This window comes from Crotalus tigris, unplaced genomic scaffold (genome assembly GCF_016545835.1).
Source record: "Crotalus tigris isolate CLP2741 ecotype Arizona unplaced genomic scaffold, ASM1654583v1 scf7180000018016.4438896, whole genome shotgun sequence".
Lineage (NCBI taxonomy): Eukaryota > Metazoa > Chordata > Lepidosauria > Squamata > Viperidae > Crotalus > Crotalus tigris.
Genome location: NW_024096778.1, coordinates 2,540,999 through 2,560,651, shown reverse-complemented (window position 1 = coordinate 2,560,651; position 19,653 = coordinate 2,540,999). Strand labels below are relative to the sequence as shown.

At 36.9% G+C, this 19,653-nt stretch overlaps 1 protein-coding gene across 2 annotated transcripts in view; it reads left to right on the top strand.

The window, feature by feature from the left end:
• The first annotated feature begins 10,090 nt into the window (after positions 1-10,090).
• Positions 10,091-19,653, top strand: part of SMAP1 (small ArfGAP 1) — a 61,180-nt gene continuing 51,617 nt past the window's right edge. Inside the window, exon 1 of one of the 2 annotated variants that reach the window (XM_039346708.1) lies at positions 10,091-12,256. In XM_039346708.1, the coding sequence (XP_039202642.1) occupies positions 12,139-12,256 (118 nt within the window). In that variant the 5' untranslated portion in view covers positions 10,091-12,138. The remainder of the gene's footprint in view (positions 12,257-19,653) is intronic. The other variant, XM_039346709.1, reaches the window with a different exon arrangement.

Genomic DNA, 19,653 nt, shown 5'->3' with positions numbered 1-19,653 from the left:
TTAAATAAAAGTTTCCTTATAAAACCTATTAGCTTATTTATAAATAGCTAGAAATGTGAATTCTTAGGTGGAAGTACATTCAGGTTTTCTGAATATTAATGTATTTTCATTTGTATCTACAGTTCTTAGAACATAGTATATTAATATTGATACAAATATCAATAGAAACTTATCATATTGAAATAAATCTAGAGACAATGGGTACTTTGTTTTGAATATTCAAAACAATTTAACTGCTTTTTCTATGGTTGGATAAATATTTTATGTTTGGAAATCTTGAGGTAGAATGGATCATATTCCTGCAGCTGAGTTTTTTTTTCCACTATTGACCATAAATTAACTATAAATCTTCCAAGATTTCTCTTCTTAAGATCATTTAGATCATAATTTATATGTATGACCCCATTACACATGATAACTAGTTTTGATGAAAATTCTGTCACTTTATAAATGAAGTTAAAATTGACCATGGCCTTTTAAAGATCTTTAGAAAAGATATAAATAGAAGTATATGTTTTCTTTTTGCTATGGTGATGAAGTGGAAAATGAATGCAAGCAACTTTTATTTGTACCGAGTTAGCTATTTTATGGTAAATAAAACTTCATCTGTCACAAATACTTAAGTATATACCATTTCTGTGATATAACTTGGTATCTGATTATGTACTTCATAACCACAACTGAAAACAAAAAAATACATTTTTGTTCTTCACAGAAAATGCAATAAATACTATTTGTGATGCACTATACTGTATTTAGTACAACAGAGATTTGCTAAGATAAAATGTGTTTTATGATAATGAAGCATTGGTGCTTAAAGCATTAGAGAGGAAAATAATACCTCCAACCTGCTGTTAAAAGTATACTCTTTTTGACAGTGAAAAGACAAAGTGGATCTGGATACAATACATTTGTCTATGTTGCATAATTTTATTGGTTTGTTTTGTAGTACAAGTAGTCCTCACTGATGGTGATTGGGAATTGTTTTGCTAAATGATGAGATCACAAGGTGCAACATCATGTGACCTTGGTGACTTACAATGGCAATTCCCAGTTGCTGTCATTAGGTGAGTCACGTGATCACCATTTATGACTTCCTGCCAGCTTCCCCATTGACTTTGCTTATCAAAAGCCAGCAGTGAAGATCAGAGATGGTGATCACCTGACTGGAATGCTGCAATGTCATCATTGTGAGCCGGTTGCTGAGCACCTGAATCTTGACTACATGATGCTGGAACAGCCACAACTACAAGGATCCATCATAAGTACCCTTTGATCCGCACTGTTGTAACTCTGAGCAGTCATTGAATGAAAGTTAAGTGAGGACTACTTACATATGTTTTGGAAAGAAAGAAACCTTCCATAATTTATCTTTATAAAATTACCCTGATAAAGCTACAATGATGGGATCCTGACTCTTGCTGTGGGACTTGTCAGTTGGATTTCTCTGGTTTCAAGAACTAGTAAAAATGCGGACAACTTACAGGGCAACCTTAGATGGAGGACAATATCCAAACAGGGAGTGAAAATTGGTGGGTAGGGCATCAATGCAACCAGGTGGCATTTTTAGCATGCCTAGTAATGTCCTTAAAAGTTTTCTGAAACACATTTCCAAGAAAGTGACAAAGAATTATTCAGAAACAATGCTAAATATATCTTCTAACAACATTATTATGAAAATAAACTTGTAAGAAAAGAATAGTCTTCAGATTACGTTAGGGGGGGGTTTAAGGAAACCATAGGCTAAACCAGAAGTTGGTTTGCAGAATCGATGCAATTCTGGCAAAAGACTTAAGAATTAGAAACGTGAAAAGTTTAAAAATGAAATTTGAATGAAGGCATTTCAGTAACGGGACTTGACATGGGGACATAAATGTGGCATTTGTTTCATGATGTCATCATTTCAATTCAACCTAATTTCAGATTGTTGATGGCATTGACCTCCCTCAAGTGGACAGCTTGGCTCTTGATTTTAATAACTTAAGATAAGCTAGGGTTAATCTTTAGTCTTGCTTCTTTTCATCCCCTGATTTTTGGATCTCTAGATGAAGAATTCTCCAAAAGGTTTGCATACTCTTGTGTGTTATTTCAAGTAGTCCTACAAAAATACTACCATGAAAGTCTGGCAGTGTTGGTTCTGAGAATTAACAGTTATAACTAAATCAATCACTTGAAAGCTAAAACACAATGGGGAAGAAATCAAACTCTAATTTCTCAGACTATAGCAGCTTTGGTAATCTCAAACTCAACTTGAAGATATCAACAAGATAACAGGCCTATGCCACGGTACAATAGAATAATTTTCCCAACTGAAGCATTTGTTGATCATAATGATTTATTTTATGACAAGGGCAGCCTACCTGCCAGATTCAAAAAACAGTAAATTGCAAATTGGCCAGTCATGTATTAGTACATCAGCTTATATATGCCACAGGAACTCAAAAAAAATTAGTTTAGTAAAATAAACCATTATTCAATTAATTGTATGTAAGGATGTATGAACAAACTCAACTGCAGATTTCAATTGAGTAGATTTGCTTGCAGCACATCAAGAAAAGTTTGAAGACTACCCATATTGTGAGAGACTATATAAACATGAATGTAGGCCGGACCTGCTCCTCCTTCCTGGGTTTCATTCTATATAATCAAGAGCAGAGCTTGTTTATTTTATTTATTTTAAAAATAAACCTGTTCTACAAGGATCTGTAAAGAATCAAAACAGCCCAGACTATGTCAACTATAAATTTACCGTGGAATCATCTGGTGGATATTATTTTGTCAGATTGTATGCAAAAGTCAGGCCGTTGCTGTACAGGGGGTTCTATGACACTGTCACACTTCTTTTCTTCATTGACCCAAATGTTACAACAACTGAAGACATAAGACATTATGAGGCAAATGTTCCCACCAATATGAACACAGGAGAATCCCCCCCCCTTTTTTTGTTTGCTGTTTCAGATGATACATCAAAGCTGAGCTAGAAATTAATTGGCTCAGTTGTCAAACACAGCCGATGTGAGAAAACATAGCTCTGGAGTAATTCTGAAGTGATGCAACACTTGTATCTAGTCTGTATCTGTTCTGTATCCAGTTCTTTTTATGCTAAGCTGAACCAAAACTGTAGGACAGAAAACGAATTCAAAATATGTCTGTTGCTTCAGAGGAATGTTAATTGAGGAATATGTTATAGCTGTCATAAGTGTGGGACACCAGAGAAAATGAGAATTGTAACAACAGTAATGTTGGTTTTATAAGAATCTGAAAAGATCCCCCCCCCCAAAAAAAGCTGAAAAATAGAACGCAAAAGATGGTAACTGTGGAACGCCAAGTTGGTCTAGGTTTCAAAGAAATATTGCTGCACTTATTTTTAACTGATTTTAACTGGTACAGGTTGACAGGTTATAGATATGTATGTGAATATTACAAAGTGCAAAATTTGCTAAATGATAAGGAACTTTTAAAGACCTGTAATGAAAGACGTTATCAGAGAATATTTGTATATTATTCTTTCCCTCTGACTGTTTTACATGTTTTATTGCTGTTTGGTTTTTAGTAAAATTTATATTATTTTTTCTATCAAATATGTCATTGTGTCTTGCAATTTAAAACTAGTAACACAAAATTTAGCATATACAGAAATATAGGGTTACAAGAATAGCACCTGCATATAAACATAAAAATAAAAATCTGGAGTAACCTGGTGATCTACAAACCATGGTTAAATAATAGCAGAATATCATTTATAATATTTATTTGTGTATTTTAAAGATATATTCTATCATTGAAAAGATCTCTGGGGGGGGTCCATAATGTTCACAGTTGTGACTACCCTCTCCCAATTCCCAATTGAAGCCAAATGTCATAATTTATCTGTTGTGAATTGGTTATGTAAGCATTGATTTATATTCACATTGCTTTTCTTCAGGAAAATGTTTATATAATAAGCCTTACCTCCCATCCAGTTACCGTATTAAAAGTCTAATGGAACTTAATGTGTGATAATTTAATTCATTTGTTATAAACCATCCAGGATAGGTGATCTTCATTTTTTGCATGATACTATATGCTAGCTCCAGTTTTTGGGAAGCAGAACACTGCAAAATTCTGTTTCATATAAAAGAAATCTCAAGCTTTGCTTATTTAAGTAGAATTTGTATCAGAGAATTCATTATTTGGCTTTTTGGCTATACAGTATGCAGGTTGGGTCACCAAGAGCCATATTTTTATTTTTATTTGGTTTTGACTTAATGCAATGTAAATGTCATCACAGTAGCTTGAACTCATAATTTATGGCTTAACATTATGTATGATATAATGCAGTGTTTCCCAAACTTGACAATTTTAAGGCATGAGGACTTCAACTCCCAGAATTCCACAGCCAGTGTTGCTGGCTGTGGAATTCTGGGAGTTGAAGTCCTCATGCCTTAAAATTGTCAAGTTTGGGAAACACTGATATAATGTTACCATTTTGCAATAGGGCCTTTTGAAAATGATTTTTTTTTGGCTCTTGGATGAACCCAACTTTTTTACACAATTTATTAGAGCTGTGTTATTTTATTTAAGGTTCTGAGTGAGCCTGAAGAAAAAGGGGCTGTTTAACAAATCCCTAATTAAAGGCAATTCTTAAAGCAGCACCACTTTTTCAGGCTTGTGCAGAAGCTTGAAACAGATTGGACTTTATTAAAGAATGGCAATGTGTTTCTTCCTCATTATTATTTTCAAAATTGCCCCAAAAGATGACAAAAATAAACAGGTGCAACATGGATTTAGGGGAATAAACCTGGTGGCAAGTAATGTTCTGGAAATTGGATATTTCATAACTGGCCATGTCTGTGGCAGCCATATTTTGAGCAAGAAGACCTCTTTATGTTGATGTCATAAGAGGGATCACAAATTCTAAATGTATCCCGAAAGATTGGGGAATGATGGGGAATGGGATTTCTTTGTTTTGTTTTAAACCAATCCTGTTGCAGAAGCTACAATTTTCATGACAAAGAGGCACTGATTCCCATTCAAAGTGGCAGAGAATTGTGTTGCTGAAATTTGGTGGTGGCAAATTATACCAACTTTGCTCATATATCAGGCTCTATCTTTATCCCACCAGATAATGACAACTCCTAGATCTTTCACTACTAGGCATACACATACACATACATACATACATATATCCAGTACATCCAGCTATCTGACAGTTATAACTCTGGATGAATAGTAAAGAACTATGGACAATGAATAAGATTTTTTTTTCTAAAACTCAACTTTTATTTAGGTTTATTTAAATTTATGTGAGATTATTTTTCATAATTAGATTATGTAAAGTTTCCCCTAACTTCTATCAAATGCTAATTAATCATACTTCAGAAATGTAGGCAAACTGAATCATCATTCTAATAATCTCCTTAAAATTAGAAAACTAGAGAAAGAATAATACTGTACAGCTTCTAATGTTAGCCTAATGATTTTAAACTATTACCAAAAAAAATCCCTAAAAGGAAAAAAATTGAAACAATTAACTTACAATATTATAAAATGCATATAAAATTATGAAATGTCCATTCAGAGACATACTCTCAATTTTTCTGCAGGTAAATATGAAATCTATTTGTTTACTGAGGTGATTTTCAATTTTTTTCCCAATAGGATAGACTAGTATGGAAGATGCTGTTTAGTCTATAAAATATAAATACCTGCCTGCTGTTTAAAACATGCCACACAGATGGATATAATCATAGAAAATGATGCTTGTTTATTATGAACAGCCAGAATCTTTTGTCAGAAGATTATGTTTAAAAAAATGGTATTGTTTTGCATTGTGCAGTATGCTGACAGGAATCCTACCATAAATGAATATGTGGAAGATTATAGTAATTAAGCATTTCACTGTGGCTTCTGAGAAGTCAAAAATACAGTCATGTTTGGTTTCCAGAGCTAAAAGATCTGTACACTCAGACACAACCATTCTTTTCAGCTTCTCAGCAGTAGAAATGTTGGATCTCTCCTGAATACCCATTTAAGCCTTTCCCTACTTTTCTTTTACTGTCTTCTAAAACCATGGATTTTGAAAAGTCAGGGCTGATAGCAGCTCACTGATGTTAGATATTAAGTCCTTTTCTGGGAGACCATTTTAATTGCTGCCATTATTCAATTTGGTTCTGGAAGCTGCTGTTTCTCAGTTAGATGTTTCCCTCACTCTTTCCACTCTGCTAGCTTGGCCACAATAAGGGATATAACTTGGGTATGGAAACTGTGAATGTGTGGAATTGAAGAGTCCTGAATATTTATTGATACGCCCTAATCTTTATGGGCCAATGGACAAGTTGTTCCTGGCCAATGATAAAGCTATTCCGACCGCTACTTTCTGGGCCTCAAATGTTATATAATGTCACATAAGTGTTTTAAATTCCTTCCGTGTTGAATTTTTTTATGTTTGTAATATAGTTATTGAAAGTTTTCTTTGTTTAGATTGTTATATTGGTTTTAAGTATCTTTTTTCTTTTTAATGTAAGATGTTCTGGACTCAGAAAATGAATAAATAAATAAGCTTGGCCACATGAGCTCTTGCTGCAATCTCTGACAAAGCACTGAGCAGTTTGTATACAGGTACCAAGAGGTGCTTGGACATTTTCCTTCTTTCCTTGAGGGGCAGAAGGCATGGGGGTTTCTTCCACAGACAGGGAAAAGTCTTAAGGCCTCCTAGTGAGGAGAAGATTTTGAATTAACCCTTTCTTATTGGTTCCATCTCACATTTTCTGGAAGGCAAACAGAAGTCGATTCTTTGCATGTCAGTTAAAACCTTTTTCCCTGCAGATAATTAAATATAATTATTAAATAAATATTAAATTAAATAAAGTTATTTAAAAAACTATTTATTGTGGAATAATATACAAATGTGAGCAGACAGTTGCACACAGGCTTAGTGAAATTCTAATTGGAGTTGGATGTGGTTTTGTTTTTTAACCTGATCTATGTCTATTGATATATGTCATGTGCATAGTCTATAAATAGATCAGTATTCCTAAAAAATACTGCCCTAAGTTAATGAAACTTTTGTAGTGGTCCTAGAATTACAAAATGGAATCTGCAACATGGAAAAATGGAAAGAATAGAGAAAAGTAGCAAATAATTTGAATAAAGGAGAAAGAATTAAAATTAGGCTTATTAGTCTTGATGGGTAGGAAATGAGAGGATAAAAAAAGATTAATTCCAGGAAGCATTTTCAAAGATATTGTAAATCTTATGGCATCAGAAAAAATTACAGTTTAATTTATCATAGCCCTGAAGAAAAAAAGTGGTTTCCTAGAGAAAGGTCAGATCTATATAAAGAAGAAGCAGTCTGCCTCAGAGGAATGCAAAAATGTTGCAGGATTGATGAGATTTGTCAAAACATTGTACATCAGGCTAATTATGTCAATCACAACAAAGGACAATTAAATATAACAGCAAATAAATTATGCACAGTTGATGCTAAATAGTCTATTTTCAAACCAAATTATGATGCAATAGCTTTAAAAAGATGGTCTTATTGCTATAGCAATTAGCTTTGGGCAGAACAGAAATGTTGTAGAGAAATGAAAAGACACACAGAAAGAAGATGCTACATACTATGGTGGCTTTTAAAAACGCATCATTTATGCATGCAAATACAGGAAAATTTGTTGTTGTGTACTAGTGAATCACAGAGCAGGAATGAAAAACATAGGACAAGGCCCTAGGTTGTAATGGTAATATTATTTAAAGGTTTCTACAACAAAAATATTTTATTCTGAACTTAATTTCTAAAAATGAGGAGACATTTATGGATCACAACTTCACTAATCACTAATTATGATGTAAGATCCAATGATTTCTCAATTTGGGAGAGAACTGAACCAAAGTATTGCTTGGATAATTGTTAGTGAACAGGAAGTTCTTCATCAGCCTTTAGTTTTAAAATTCAGGAAACTATTATAAGCATTTAATTTATTAATGTATTAAATTTATATATTTCCCATCTCATTGTTGCAGTGACTCCAGGCAGCTAATTTTCATCACTATGTTTGCTAGTTATCTAAACAAAACAAAAATCCGTCCTGCTAATAAAAATTACTTTTATATAATCAAATATTAGATAAGCATAAGAACAAAGCAGGAAAACAAGAAAATGGCATCACAATTCTCCCAGGAGAGTGCACAATAATAATAAAAAAATATAAACTAAAGGGTAAAGATAATATTAATGTAATGAAATCAACTGTTGTCACATTTTAACTGTAATCAACAATATTTGGCTACAATCCTGACTATATTTTGTTTGAAATTTCCCTAGTAAACCAAACAAAAAAGCTTCACATAAAGAGACTGGGAAAACCAAGCAAATTGAAAAGAAAGCAAATGTGTCCCAGAGTTTTAAAAAGGCTCTGGGATTTTGCTTTCCTGCCAATTTCCTATTCTATTATTAAGAGCTTTCTGTGGATTAGTTTATTCTGGTGATGCCAGCAATATCACATTTACACAAGAAATAAATGAAAAGTTTATAAATAAATTGCAAAATAAAAGGCAGCTGTATGTTTATTGATATTGTTCTAAGACTATATTATACCTCTGAAATAAAAATTGTAAGCTTCCTACTAAAAAAGAAAATTTCTGAATTAATCTACTTAAAAAAACTTGACTTTTGAAATAAACTGAGATATCATCGAAATTTAAGTTATAATTTCTTTAACAGTTTTTGGATTTATCAGAATTTCACAGGTAAGCTGTCAAGGCTCTGACATAGGTATAATGTTTGTCACCTCTGGATAAAATGGGCAGCACATAAATAAAATAAATAATTGTATTTATTTATTTGTTGGTTTTTCTTTTCAGAAAACCAAGTGTAATTCATCCAAATTTATTTTAATGGAGGTATGGAATTGTTGTGATCTATGAATAAAGCACTCATGAAATAATAAAAAAAATAAAATAAAAATACAAATAGGCAGTTTATTCGATATTCTATGTCACTGTACTTAGTTCTGCTGTTTTTTTACAACTATGTACCTATGTAACTTGTTTCATGTTTCAAAAAAATTAAGTTGCATTTATTCTAGGAACATGCATAAATTGTAGCTTTAAAATGGCATCATCTTCTACTTAGGTTTAATGGGGCTCCTTAAGATTTAAGGAAGTGGTTTTAAGGCAGTGCTTGCAAAACCATTCATGGATCAGATTATAAAAAAATATTTCCAGTGATGTGACTATAAAGATTCCATCTTCTGCTTTTATTGATTGCTGAGCTGGTCTGTTGATAGATCCAGTGCCCTGTCAAGTATCATATGCTGTTTAAAAAATACTCTTCTCCTGGTGATTCAACCTCTCATGGCGGAATCAGATCCTCCTGATGTTCTTTTGGAATTTATTAGTGACTAGGTTCTTCATTGCTGGCGAGATTTCTCCATATGAATTTGTTGATCCCCAGAGTTAAGAAACCCCCAAAATATTATACCCCTGGATATTATCCCAAGTGTAAGTATTGTTTTAATTAATCCGGAATACATAATAAACTCTTGAAATATTTGCTCCGTATTTTAATGATTACATAACTCCCCTCATAGAAGAAGCAGAAAGATTATATGCAAGTTATGGATTGCATATCATATAATAAGATTTAAGTTTGTACTTTCTGTGCTCCAGGGCTCTCTCAACAATTTCATAGCAAATCTGGTCAGTATCTGCTTTACTATTCTTCAGGGTCAGGGACGAAACTGTTTTTTTGAGTTTTTAAATTAATTTCTTGTCCCAGCAGAACCTACAGCAGTGGTGGTGAACCTATGGCACACGTGCCAGAAGCGGCACTCAGAGCCCTCTCTGTGGGCACACATGCCGTTGCCCCAGCCCCACCTCCCTCCATGGCCCCCTCCTCACCAGCAGCCCCACCCTTGAGCGTGGTCCACACAGAGCAGCACAGCCAAGGACATGGCAGCCAGGCAGAGACAATATATCGATAGACAAGATATTGAAAACCAGTACTGTAGAATTGCCTTGTGGCATAGCAACGAAGACAAGGAGACAGTTCCTTTATAAATGGGATTTTTATTATAAAAATAGATTTCTTTGTAATAAGGTTTTATAAACTTTATAAAAAAGTTTTTTTATAAACTTTTTGATTCTTAATTCTTATTTTATAACTGAACATCTATTCAACATTATCTATATATTTTACCTTCCTATATTCCTATTGGTTCTTTAAGCTTAAGTAGGGATGTTCAATCTCCTTATGGAGGGGGAAGCAAGCTACCTCTAATGCTGCTCCACCATTACATCTATTCTGGGCTACTCTGTTTTGCCAATACCCAGATGTTTGTGCTTTGGGCTGCTAGATTGTGCCACTACCTGATTGACTCTCACTGCTGCTGAGGCTTCTTTTTGGCATCTTTTAGTTTCACATCTGAATGCTTTCCTTCTCCTCTAGACCCCTGGATTTTATGACTTATGCCAATAGTACCACTGAGAGCAAAATTGAAGATTCAGGATAGGTTTCAGACATGCATGACAGAGTTCTCTATTACACCGCAGAATACAGTGCCAAATAATTGATGCTTTCGAGTTGTGGTATTGAAGGAGACTCTTAAGAGTCATTTGGACTGCAAGGAAATCAAATTAGTCAATCCTAAAGGAAATCAACACTGACTGGTCTTTGAAAGGACTGATACTGAGGCTGGAACTCAAAAACTTTGTCCACTTAATGAGAAGTGAGGATTTATTGGATGTTGGGAAAGATTGAAGGCAAAAGGAGAAGAGGACAGCAGAGATAGTGTCATCAATGCAATGAACATGAATTTGGTCAAACTCCAGGACACAGTGGAGGAAAGAGGAGCCTGGCATGCTGTGGGCCATTAGAGTTGGATATAACTTAACTTGGATACGATTTAATGACTGAATAACAACGCCCTAAAAAGAACACTTCTGACTGCATCTGTGCACAAGAATTACTACAATATCCAAAAGACTGACACTTTTCAGTCATTTTCAATTTAAAAAAAATTGCATGAAAGAAAACTTTTCCTATTTTAATAGCATTACAACTTCCAATATATTGTTATCTTCAGCATTTTTGTAATTACATTGTAATCATCTTTACTGGACCCTAGTATTTCCACGCACGCGCTCACGCACAGAATTTGGGGCAAGGCAGCTAGGGCTGTATAATCCTCAATATTCCGACAGTCAGAAACGGACTAATTTCTTCCCGATAAACACGTTCTGCTAAGAAAGTAAGCCGAAAGCGCTTGCTTGTTTCTTGGGAGCATTTCTAAAGCTGTTCCGTTTCCAGGGTCCCGGCTCCAAACCTGAGTAACTGAGAAATCCCTTGATTCCCTTGCGCAGATGCCTCCGAGTGGGAAATCAGCTGCTAGGCCCACGCAACTGCGAGGAAAAAGGCTGCTCCATCTCCGCTACCCTCCCAGCCTTTCGTAAGCGGATGAATACGTGGTCTTGGAATGCTGGATACCCAAGGGGCAGATTATTTTTGTGGGCGGGCGGCTGCGCTCTTTGCACCGCGAGATGCAAGAAAGAGCCGTCTTCTCTCCTATTTTACTTAGAAACCACTTACTGAAAGGCGAGGGGGGCGAGTGTCTCTTCCGAGTGCCAACAAACGTATCCTTTTTATCTCTCTCTCTCTCTCTCGACGCAAACTACGAACCCCCACAGAACTACTTTGTCACGGGGAGAGAGACGAAAAGGAAAGGGGCGGGGCAGCGACAGAGGCGCGTCATCCCGCTGAGTAAGATGTCAGGCACCGCTTTGCGCAAGCGGATGCGGGCGTTTGCCAGGAGTAGTTCCGGTTGAGAACGCCGACGCCGCTCCGCTTTACCTGGCTTGACATGCCGGCGGCCGCTGATTGGCTGAGCTGGCGCGCCGGCTTCGCCCAGTCGCCGTGACTGAGGAGGAGGGAGAGAGAGAGAGAGAGAGCCAGCTAGGAGCGGCAGGAGGGGAAATAGGAAGCACCGCTATCACCGCCGCTCTCGGGTTACCGGCTGCCGCTGGAGTTCTTCCTCTGGGTCGTCCGAGCGCGCCGGCCGCCTCCGGCCCTCCTGCTCTCTCTCGCCGCTCCTCTCTTCACCTCTCCGCTTGTTCTTTTCCCCCTTCCTCCCCCGTCCATTCGCCCTTCTCCCCTTCGCCATGTCCACCCGCTCCTGCCGGGAAAAGGCGCAGAAGCAGAACGAGCAGCACCAGGCCATCCTGGCCAAGCTCTTGCGAGAGGAGGACAACAAGTACTGCGCGGACTGTGAGGCCAAAGGTGCGGGGGGGGGGAAGGGAAGGGGGAGGGGGCGCTCGTTGGGGAAGGAGGCGTGGCTTGCGAGACGTCCCGGTGTGTGGGTGTGTGTGTGGGGGGGGACAGGTGAATGGAGGTGATGGGTGAAGCCAGGTGAATGGGGCATCTCTGATCCACGCGAGAGGTCAAGGCAAGAAATGAGCATCTTTGGCTTGGGTGAAGCGTGGCGGGGTAAAGGCAAGCATTCGGGGTGTAGAAATCGGGCTTCGTGGCTTCCCTTATTTTAGAGACCTCCTTGCTTGTGGTTGTGGAGCAAGTCATGATGAGCAAGAGGTAAACGTAGGCGCCGTTTGGTTTAGGGGTGGTTAGCAGCTGTTAAGTTTTTAGCTCTGGAAGCATGTGGCAATAGGAGTTTTCTCTGGTCATTTAATTATATTCTCATTTTCGGCGTTTCTAGTTGTGAGCTGATTTTTGTTGTGTTCCTTACATTTTATTGTGTTCATTAATGTAACGACAGTAAAATCAGGTTAGTTAATAGAGGGGATGAATATAAACTGTAAATATAAACTGTAAATCTGTCTACACTTTAATGAATGGATTACATCATTCCATTATTTCAGAGTCAGAAAAGCTTTGTGGTTATATGCACAATAGTGTTTGCCCTATCGCTTTCTCAGTTTGTGTTGCTTTTGCTCAATTCTCAGTCCTGGCTAAAGAAAGATATGAGTCATATCAGAAGGCTAATATTGCATTTCCTGAGTGCACATAAGGAAGTTGCTACCTTTGTAAATACTGAATTACTTCTGGGAAACATTGGCACACTGAGAATAAAAGAGAAGCCTGATTGCAAAAGTTAGTGGAATGTATTTCTGTAGATTGCTATAATTGCATTAATGCCGTGATTCCTTATCTTAATAAAATGTCATTTGCTGATTTTACAAATTCAGTCTGTTTCTCTGATGTGTAATTTTCAAATCTGACTTTTCCAAATAAAATTTAAGTTTTCTATTAGAAAGAGCTGTAGATTCAAATGTAAAGCAGTCCATTCCAAACTCCTTTGAAAAATGGTATTCTTTAATAAAAATGTAGAAATGGTAATCAAGCCATCTATATTAGAAATCTTAGATAACAAATTAAGGAATAGGGAGGTATTCCAAACCATTTGCCCTTTTTTCCCCCTTTGACATTGAGATAGATTTTTTTTTACTTGTTTTCAAGATGAGGCCTGCTTTTAAGGCTGATTTAGTCTTAATTTATTTTACCTTCTTGTTTCCCTAATCTGCCTTAGAATATAACATTTTTGCAGTTTATGAAGATGTCATAACATATTTTCTCTGAATTATTTTACGAGAAAAATGCAGGGAATGTGATTTGTGAAAGAAATTGGGATATGCGCAGCCTACATTTATCAAATTTAAATTTATACATATGTGCGTGTAATCGGTATATAAAATTATATATTGATATTTTATTATAAAGGACAGATATATTTGAATATTTGTAGGATAGGTTTTACAATAAATTTTTCCAGTGCAGCTGACCTAAAAGAATTAAGATCTTCTTTAATTTTTTTAAGCAGAATCTTTCCTGTATAAACGGGAATAGGTTTGTAGCTTGCTAGCATATAAGCAAAATTGCCAATACTACAAAGTATTTTAAAGATTTTTTAATTACCATTTGAGAAATAGGAAAGCTTTAAAATATATATAAAAAACAATTTTCCTAGTAAGAAAAAACTATTTCAACAAAAAGAGTCTAGTTTTAGCCCAACATTAAGTCCAACCCTTTTTAGAAACTAGCCAATCTTGTAGCCAGCTCATGCTAATGAATTCCAAAGTTTATTCCTTGTGCAAAAAAATCCAATCTTTTTGCCTGTCCTTATTCTTGCAGGATTCAGCTACATTAGGTGAAATGGAAATCCATAAATTAGGCATATTTTTTCCTATTTAGAATGAATAAAATTTGTATAAAAATCTTCATACTTTAAAATGAAATCTCTTAGTAATCCAAATGACAAAATGTTTCATAGGAATTGTGGTATTTTCTTATAAATATGCTTTCCCCCCCTCTAAGTTAAAAATAGAGCAGAAGACATTTTTATATGCTCTCCTTTACAACAGGGATCCCCAACTCCCAGGCTGCAGCCCATTATTGGGCCTTGAGCCTTTTGGAACTAGGTCACAAAAGTGGCGGGTGAGCACGGGCGCACATCCCCACTCGCACGATCAGCAGGCGAGTGCGTGTGTTGACACTCCATTTGCACAGGTGTTGGGCAAGCGTGCTTGCCGCTTTTGCAAATGGAGCTGCCCACACACACTTGCCCACCACTCGCAGGGACGCATCGCCTCTCCCCCTCCCCCCCCGTCCACAAAGCCGGAAAGGTTGGGGAACTCTGCTTTACAATACATTTAAGATTTAGATATGAAGTACTAAACACTAAAGCCTTTAATGAAAGGAATATGGACTCTTGATATACATTATATGTATGTATGTATGTATGTATGTATGTATGTATATGAATGTGATTCATTACTGGCATACTTAAGAGTTTTTGAAATAGGTCAAAAAATAGTTTTTAGAACATGTGTTTCCTGGGGTTTGTGTACTTAATTTACCTTGGAATTATTTTTCTGAGAGAAAAACTCTGGTCTGTTTTCATTGGTTAAAAACAAACCTGTACAGAATGAATGTATAAATTTATAATTTATTTATAAAACACATATCTAGGCTCTCCAACTCCAGAATAACTTGGCTGCCTTACAAAAGACAGAAATATTGCAGTATCACGAAAGTTGATAGTTGCCCAAAGGAAGCAATAAAAATCTCTTTACAATACAGTACCCAACGTAAAGGGGCCCATCAACTATTCTATTTCAGGGCTTAAGATGCAGGGGTCCAAAGCTTATTTAAACTACATGTAACCTTATTTGGGAGGTTACCTGCAGTTTAAATCTCTGAGGAGATGTTATTCCAGGGGACAAGTGTTCCATCAGAGCACTCACACTTCCAGGGTCCTGCTAGATGACAGTGTTCTATTGATGGGACCAAGAGTCAACTCTTGATCTAATTGTATAAGATGGACAAAAGACAAAGCAGACTGTTGGTCTCTTAGATAACTACCCCCAATACTATGTAGGACTTTATAAGAGATAGCCAGTACCTTGAATTGCACCCAGGCCCTATTGGTAACCAATGCAGCTTGCAGAAAAGAGATGTTACAGGAGCATTGTGAGGGCTGCTTAAAACTGTTTCCTGTGCTGCATTTGGATCAAGTGGCCCACAAGCAAAATAACTGAGGCATGAGTGAATGTAAAGAAAAGTCTCTTAATCAAGGAACTAATCCAGCTAGTATACAAGATGGATCTCAAGGTTTTCCTGGCTACAGCTGCTGTCTGTTCCTTGAACATGAACTGAAAGTCCAGGAAAACTCTCAGATTGCACACCAGCCTTAAGTGGATAAGTGCAGCCCCATTCAGATAGTCCCCTGAGCTAGATAGCCCAGTTATTTGATTTTGCTTAAGTCTATTCCTCCCCACACAGTCTCCAACAGCCTCCAGGCACCACTTGGCTGGCCCAAGGTCAAGATGAGACAACTATCATCAATATACTGATGATGTCAATCTGATGTTATCCTAAGGCTCATTAAGGTTTACTCCTCAGCTTCCTGCAATGGTACTCTTAGGTGTCTGTTTTAACATTTCATTTCCTGAGGAAATGAAAACCTGGAAGTTCTCTGAAATTAACAAGCAGCAAAATGCCATTTAAAAGTGATCTGATCTTAGATCTACTATACATCTGCCTGTTTGAAATAGAAAACAAGTCCTTTGACAAACATGCACCAAGTTCTGAGGGAAAGTCCTAAGGTTACCCTAGAAGCCTGATGGACTTCTTAGAAGCCTATTAGACCAATCTAATAGGTCCTTCCTTCCTGGGAGAAGAGGGAATAGCACCAACAACAACATCAAATGATTAGAGTGATACGGTCATAACAAAGTACTATTAATATTCTCACTTTTAGATCACATTGCAATTGCTCCAAGATGAAAAACAGTTCTAGCATGGGATCTCTGGTTTGCACCAGACACACAATCATTTGAATCAGGTCCATGGTTGCTGTAATGGTCATGAACTCCTTAGCTGCCCTAAACCGTTCCCTCTAGAACAGGTGTTCTGTCCCAGCCTACGTCTGTCCTTGTTACGTCACAAGAACAAACCCCTCTTAAACAGTAGGTTGAGAAAACCAACCTCTTTTTATTTTCAAAACAGTCCTGATAAGTTTTTCTCCAAAACAAAAACACAGAATACTTTCCTAACAGATAATTGGTTACAAAAGCAAACAGAGCAGAAGTTTAAACAAGAAATTCATTGATAAAACAAAACAGATCATGATCCTTGAAGTTCTTTACAAACGGTTGCCTTCAGCAACCAGCACCGTCCAGACCTTCCCTTTTTATAAAGCAGTCCTAAGGCGTGGCTTCTCAATGCCTTCTTCTCCTCCCCTGGAGTTGTGGTATTGACTGCTGCTGATCTGCTCTAGCTAATTGCCTGCATCTACGAGCATCAATCATGTCCATCAGATGTGAATCCTCCAAGTCTGACTCATTCTCCCCACACAGCTGAGTTTCATCCGGAACACAGCTGGAGGGCCCAGGCTCTTCATCAAACCGTGAGTCTTGTAATTCATCAGAGCCTCCCTCTGACCCTGATGGCCCTCCAAATGCCTCCTCCACCTTCTCCTCAGATTCCCTGGACTCAGCTGTTGGGAACACAGGCTGGCACGGAATCACAACAACAGGCATGTCAAACTGCCGGCCCATGGGCCAGATGCATCATATTGAAACCGAGCCCACCCCATTGCCGGCAATGGGGAAAAAGTTGCGATACGTTGCGCGATGTCACATGACATTGCGAGTTTGACATGCCTGCTCTAGAAGGTGGTTAAAGTCTCCAAGTCCTCTCCAGTGAAAGAATGTAGCAATTCAGGGATGTAGCTAAGCTGCAGGGAGACAAATAGCAACAAGCCCAACTATTGCCTACAGCCCAGTTTCCATCACAAGGTGTCAAATTCAGTTATCTTCAGTGCAGAGTCTCTGAAAGCCATCATGTTGTCCATGATGACAACTGTTTTCAACTTCTCTTGCTACAGAGTACAGCTATTGCTATACACATCAAACTTAGATAGGCACAACTACAAGAAGGAAATACTTACCTCTGGGCCAGTCAGGCTTGGTTATACATGGCAGGTTTACTGCTTCTATGATCAATCATGGGTAAACATGGTCTTACTGCAAACTCAACTGGCATTTAGTAGCCCAAAACCAGTGCCACCAAGTTTCCAATGACTTAGGTGAATTCTCAGGGCTGGAATGCAGGATCAATTTGAGTTATCACCCCTATGAATATCAGATCCCCATCATTCCTCTGTCTGCCCATATCACCCGCCTTCATTTCTTCTCTTATTCCAGCTCTGCCCTTACTCTCCTGAAATTCATCAAATCAATTTTCCAATCAATACACACCTAAGCCTAGCTGTTCCTGCCCTTAGTACTTAGTAAACTAAGAGGCCAGGCTGAGTGACTCAACCAATCAACCAGCAGCCCTCATTCCCCTCAAAATTACCCCATCCCTCCAGTCCAGAACAAATTAAATACAGGCTATGCAGGGGGCAGTGGACATGTAATAGAATAATCTCAAAAGATTCAGATCTGGAAATCTAGCTGCAGAGCATAGGCTAATAACATATGCTCCTCACATCAGCCTTGTTCCCACTGCCATAGTCAAACACATCATCTCAGAATTACTATTAAAGGATTATGATAGAAGCTTACTTGAATGTTGTAAAAGTAACTCATTTCTACCCTAATCTATCAGTATTCCAATACTAATGTTGGATTGTAAAGGTCTAAGGCAGTGCTTCTTAACCATTTTGGTCTCAGAATCCTTTAAAAAATTATGGAGGACTGCAAGAGACCTTTTGTTTGTATGGGTTATACTTATTGATATTTACCATATTAAATATTAAAACTGACACATTTTCGGCCACCACTGTGTCTCATAATTGTTTTATCATTTACAGAGATAAAATTCTGTTAGGATGTATTAAAGTTTAAGTTTAAGTTTAAACATAGTGATAAAACCTTATTAAGAGAAAACACCATTTACATTAAATATCTGGAAACTGCAAAGTTCAAGCCTTCTTTTACTTTAAACCAGCAGCTACTCTGCACATTTCTTGATGTCAAAAATATATTAGTGACCACATTTCAACTACTGTAGTTTACACAGTTACTCTGTGTAACTGTGTAAATATCAGCAGATAATAGAACTGTATAGAATTGTACTGTTCCTCTACTGTACAAACCATTAACTGTATTCACATCATGGCTAAATAATGCTTTATAGCTGTTTGTTTGTTTGTTTTGAAAGTTCCACGGACACTGCTGGAGAAGTGATGAGGAAAAAGGAGAGTGATTAAATCTTGATTAATATGACAGTAGTGGTCTATAAAACTTTTTGATGGTGTGTAGTCTGAATGAAAGAAAGCTGGAATCTACATCCAAACATCAAAAGATAGTGGGATATATTGATTGTGCATGCACATCTAATATAAAAACAAATATATTAATATTCTTCTGGAGCATTACATTGGATTGAAAGTTTGGGACTCTTTCTATGGGATTGTTCCCAGAGAATAGGTAGGTTAGCATCTATCAATCCATATCCTATTAAGAACAAAATGAAAATTCAGAAAGGTCTGCAAAGAATTGCGCTGAAAGATGCCATATAGGGTGTGAAAAATATTTCTATCTTTAAAAAGCTTCAAACCTATTTTGACTTTGAAATGAATCATTGTGAGATCAGATGATGTATGAAATATATGGAAATATTCTGAGATGAAACAATTTGTACATTTGTCCTCACAATTCTTCTCTTGTTTCCATGTTCTTTTGCTAAGATGTACTGGAAACATTGGACTATGGATTCCACCTCATCCCATCTTCCTTCCTTCCTTAGACATCTTTGTTAATTTTAATGTTAATGTTTATCATTTTAATAATGTAATGTTTTATATTGTTTTTATCTTGTTTCTGAGTTGCTTAGAGTTGACTCATGGTGAGATTGGTGTCATATAAATGTAATAAACAAATAAAACTACTGTGTCCAGATAGTTTGGCCCTGGATTACGCTAAGCAAATAAAAATGTTTACCAAGAAAGAAATAAAATGGCATTGGTTAAGGATTCTGTGCCTAGGGTGCAGTTTATTCTAAATTATGTTGCAATTTTTTCTAAGATGAACTAGATATTTTGGTGGTCTTTTGAACCTTTTTTGGTCTTTGGCTTACTTGTTACAGCAATGTCTGACTTTCTTAAATGTTATTTCCAGGCTAGAGTGGTTTGATATATTTTATTGGGTTGCCTT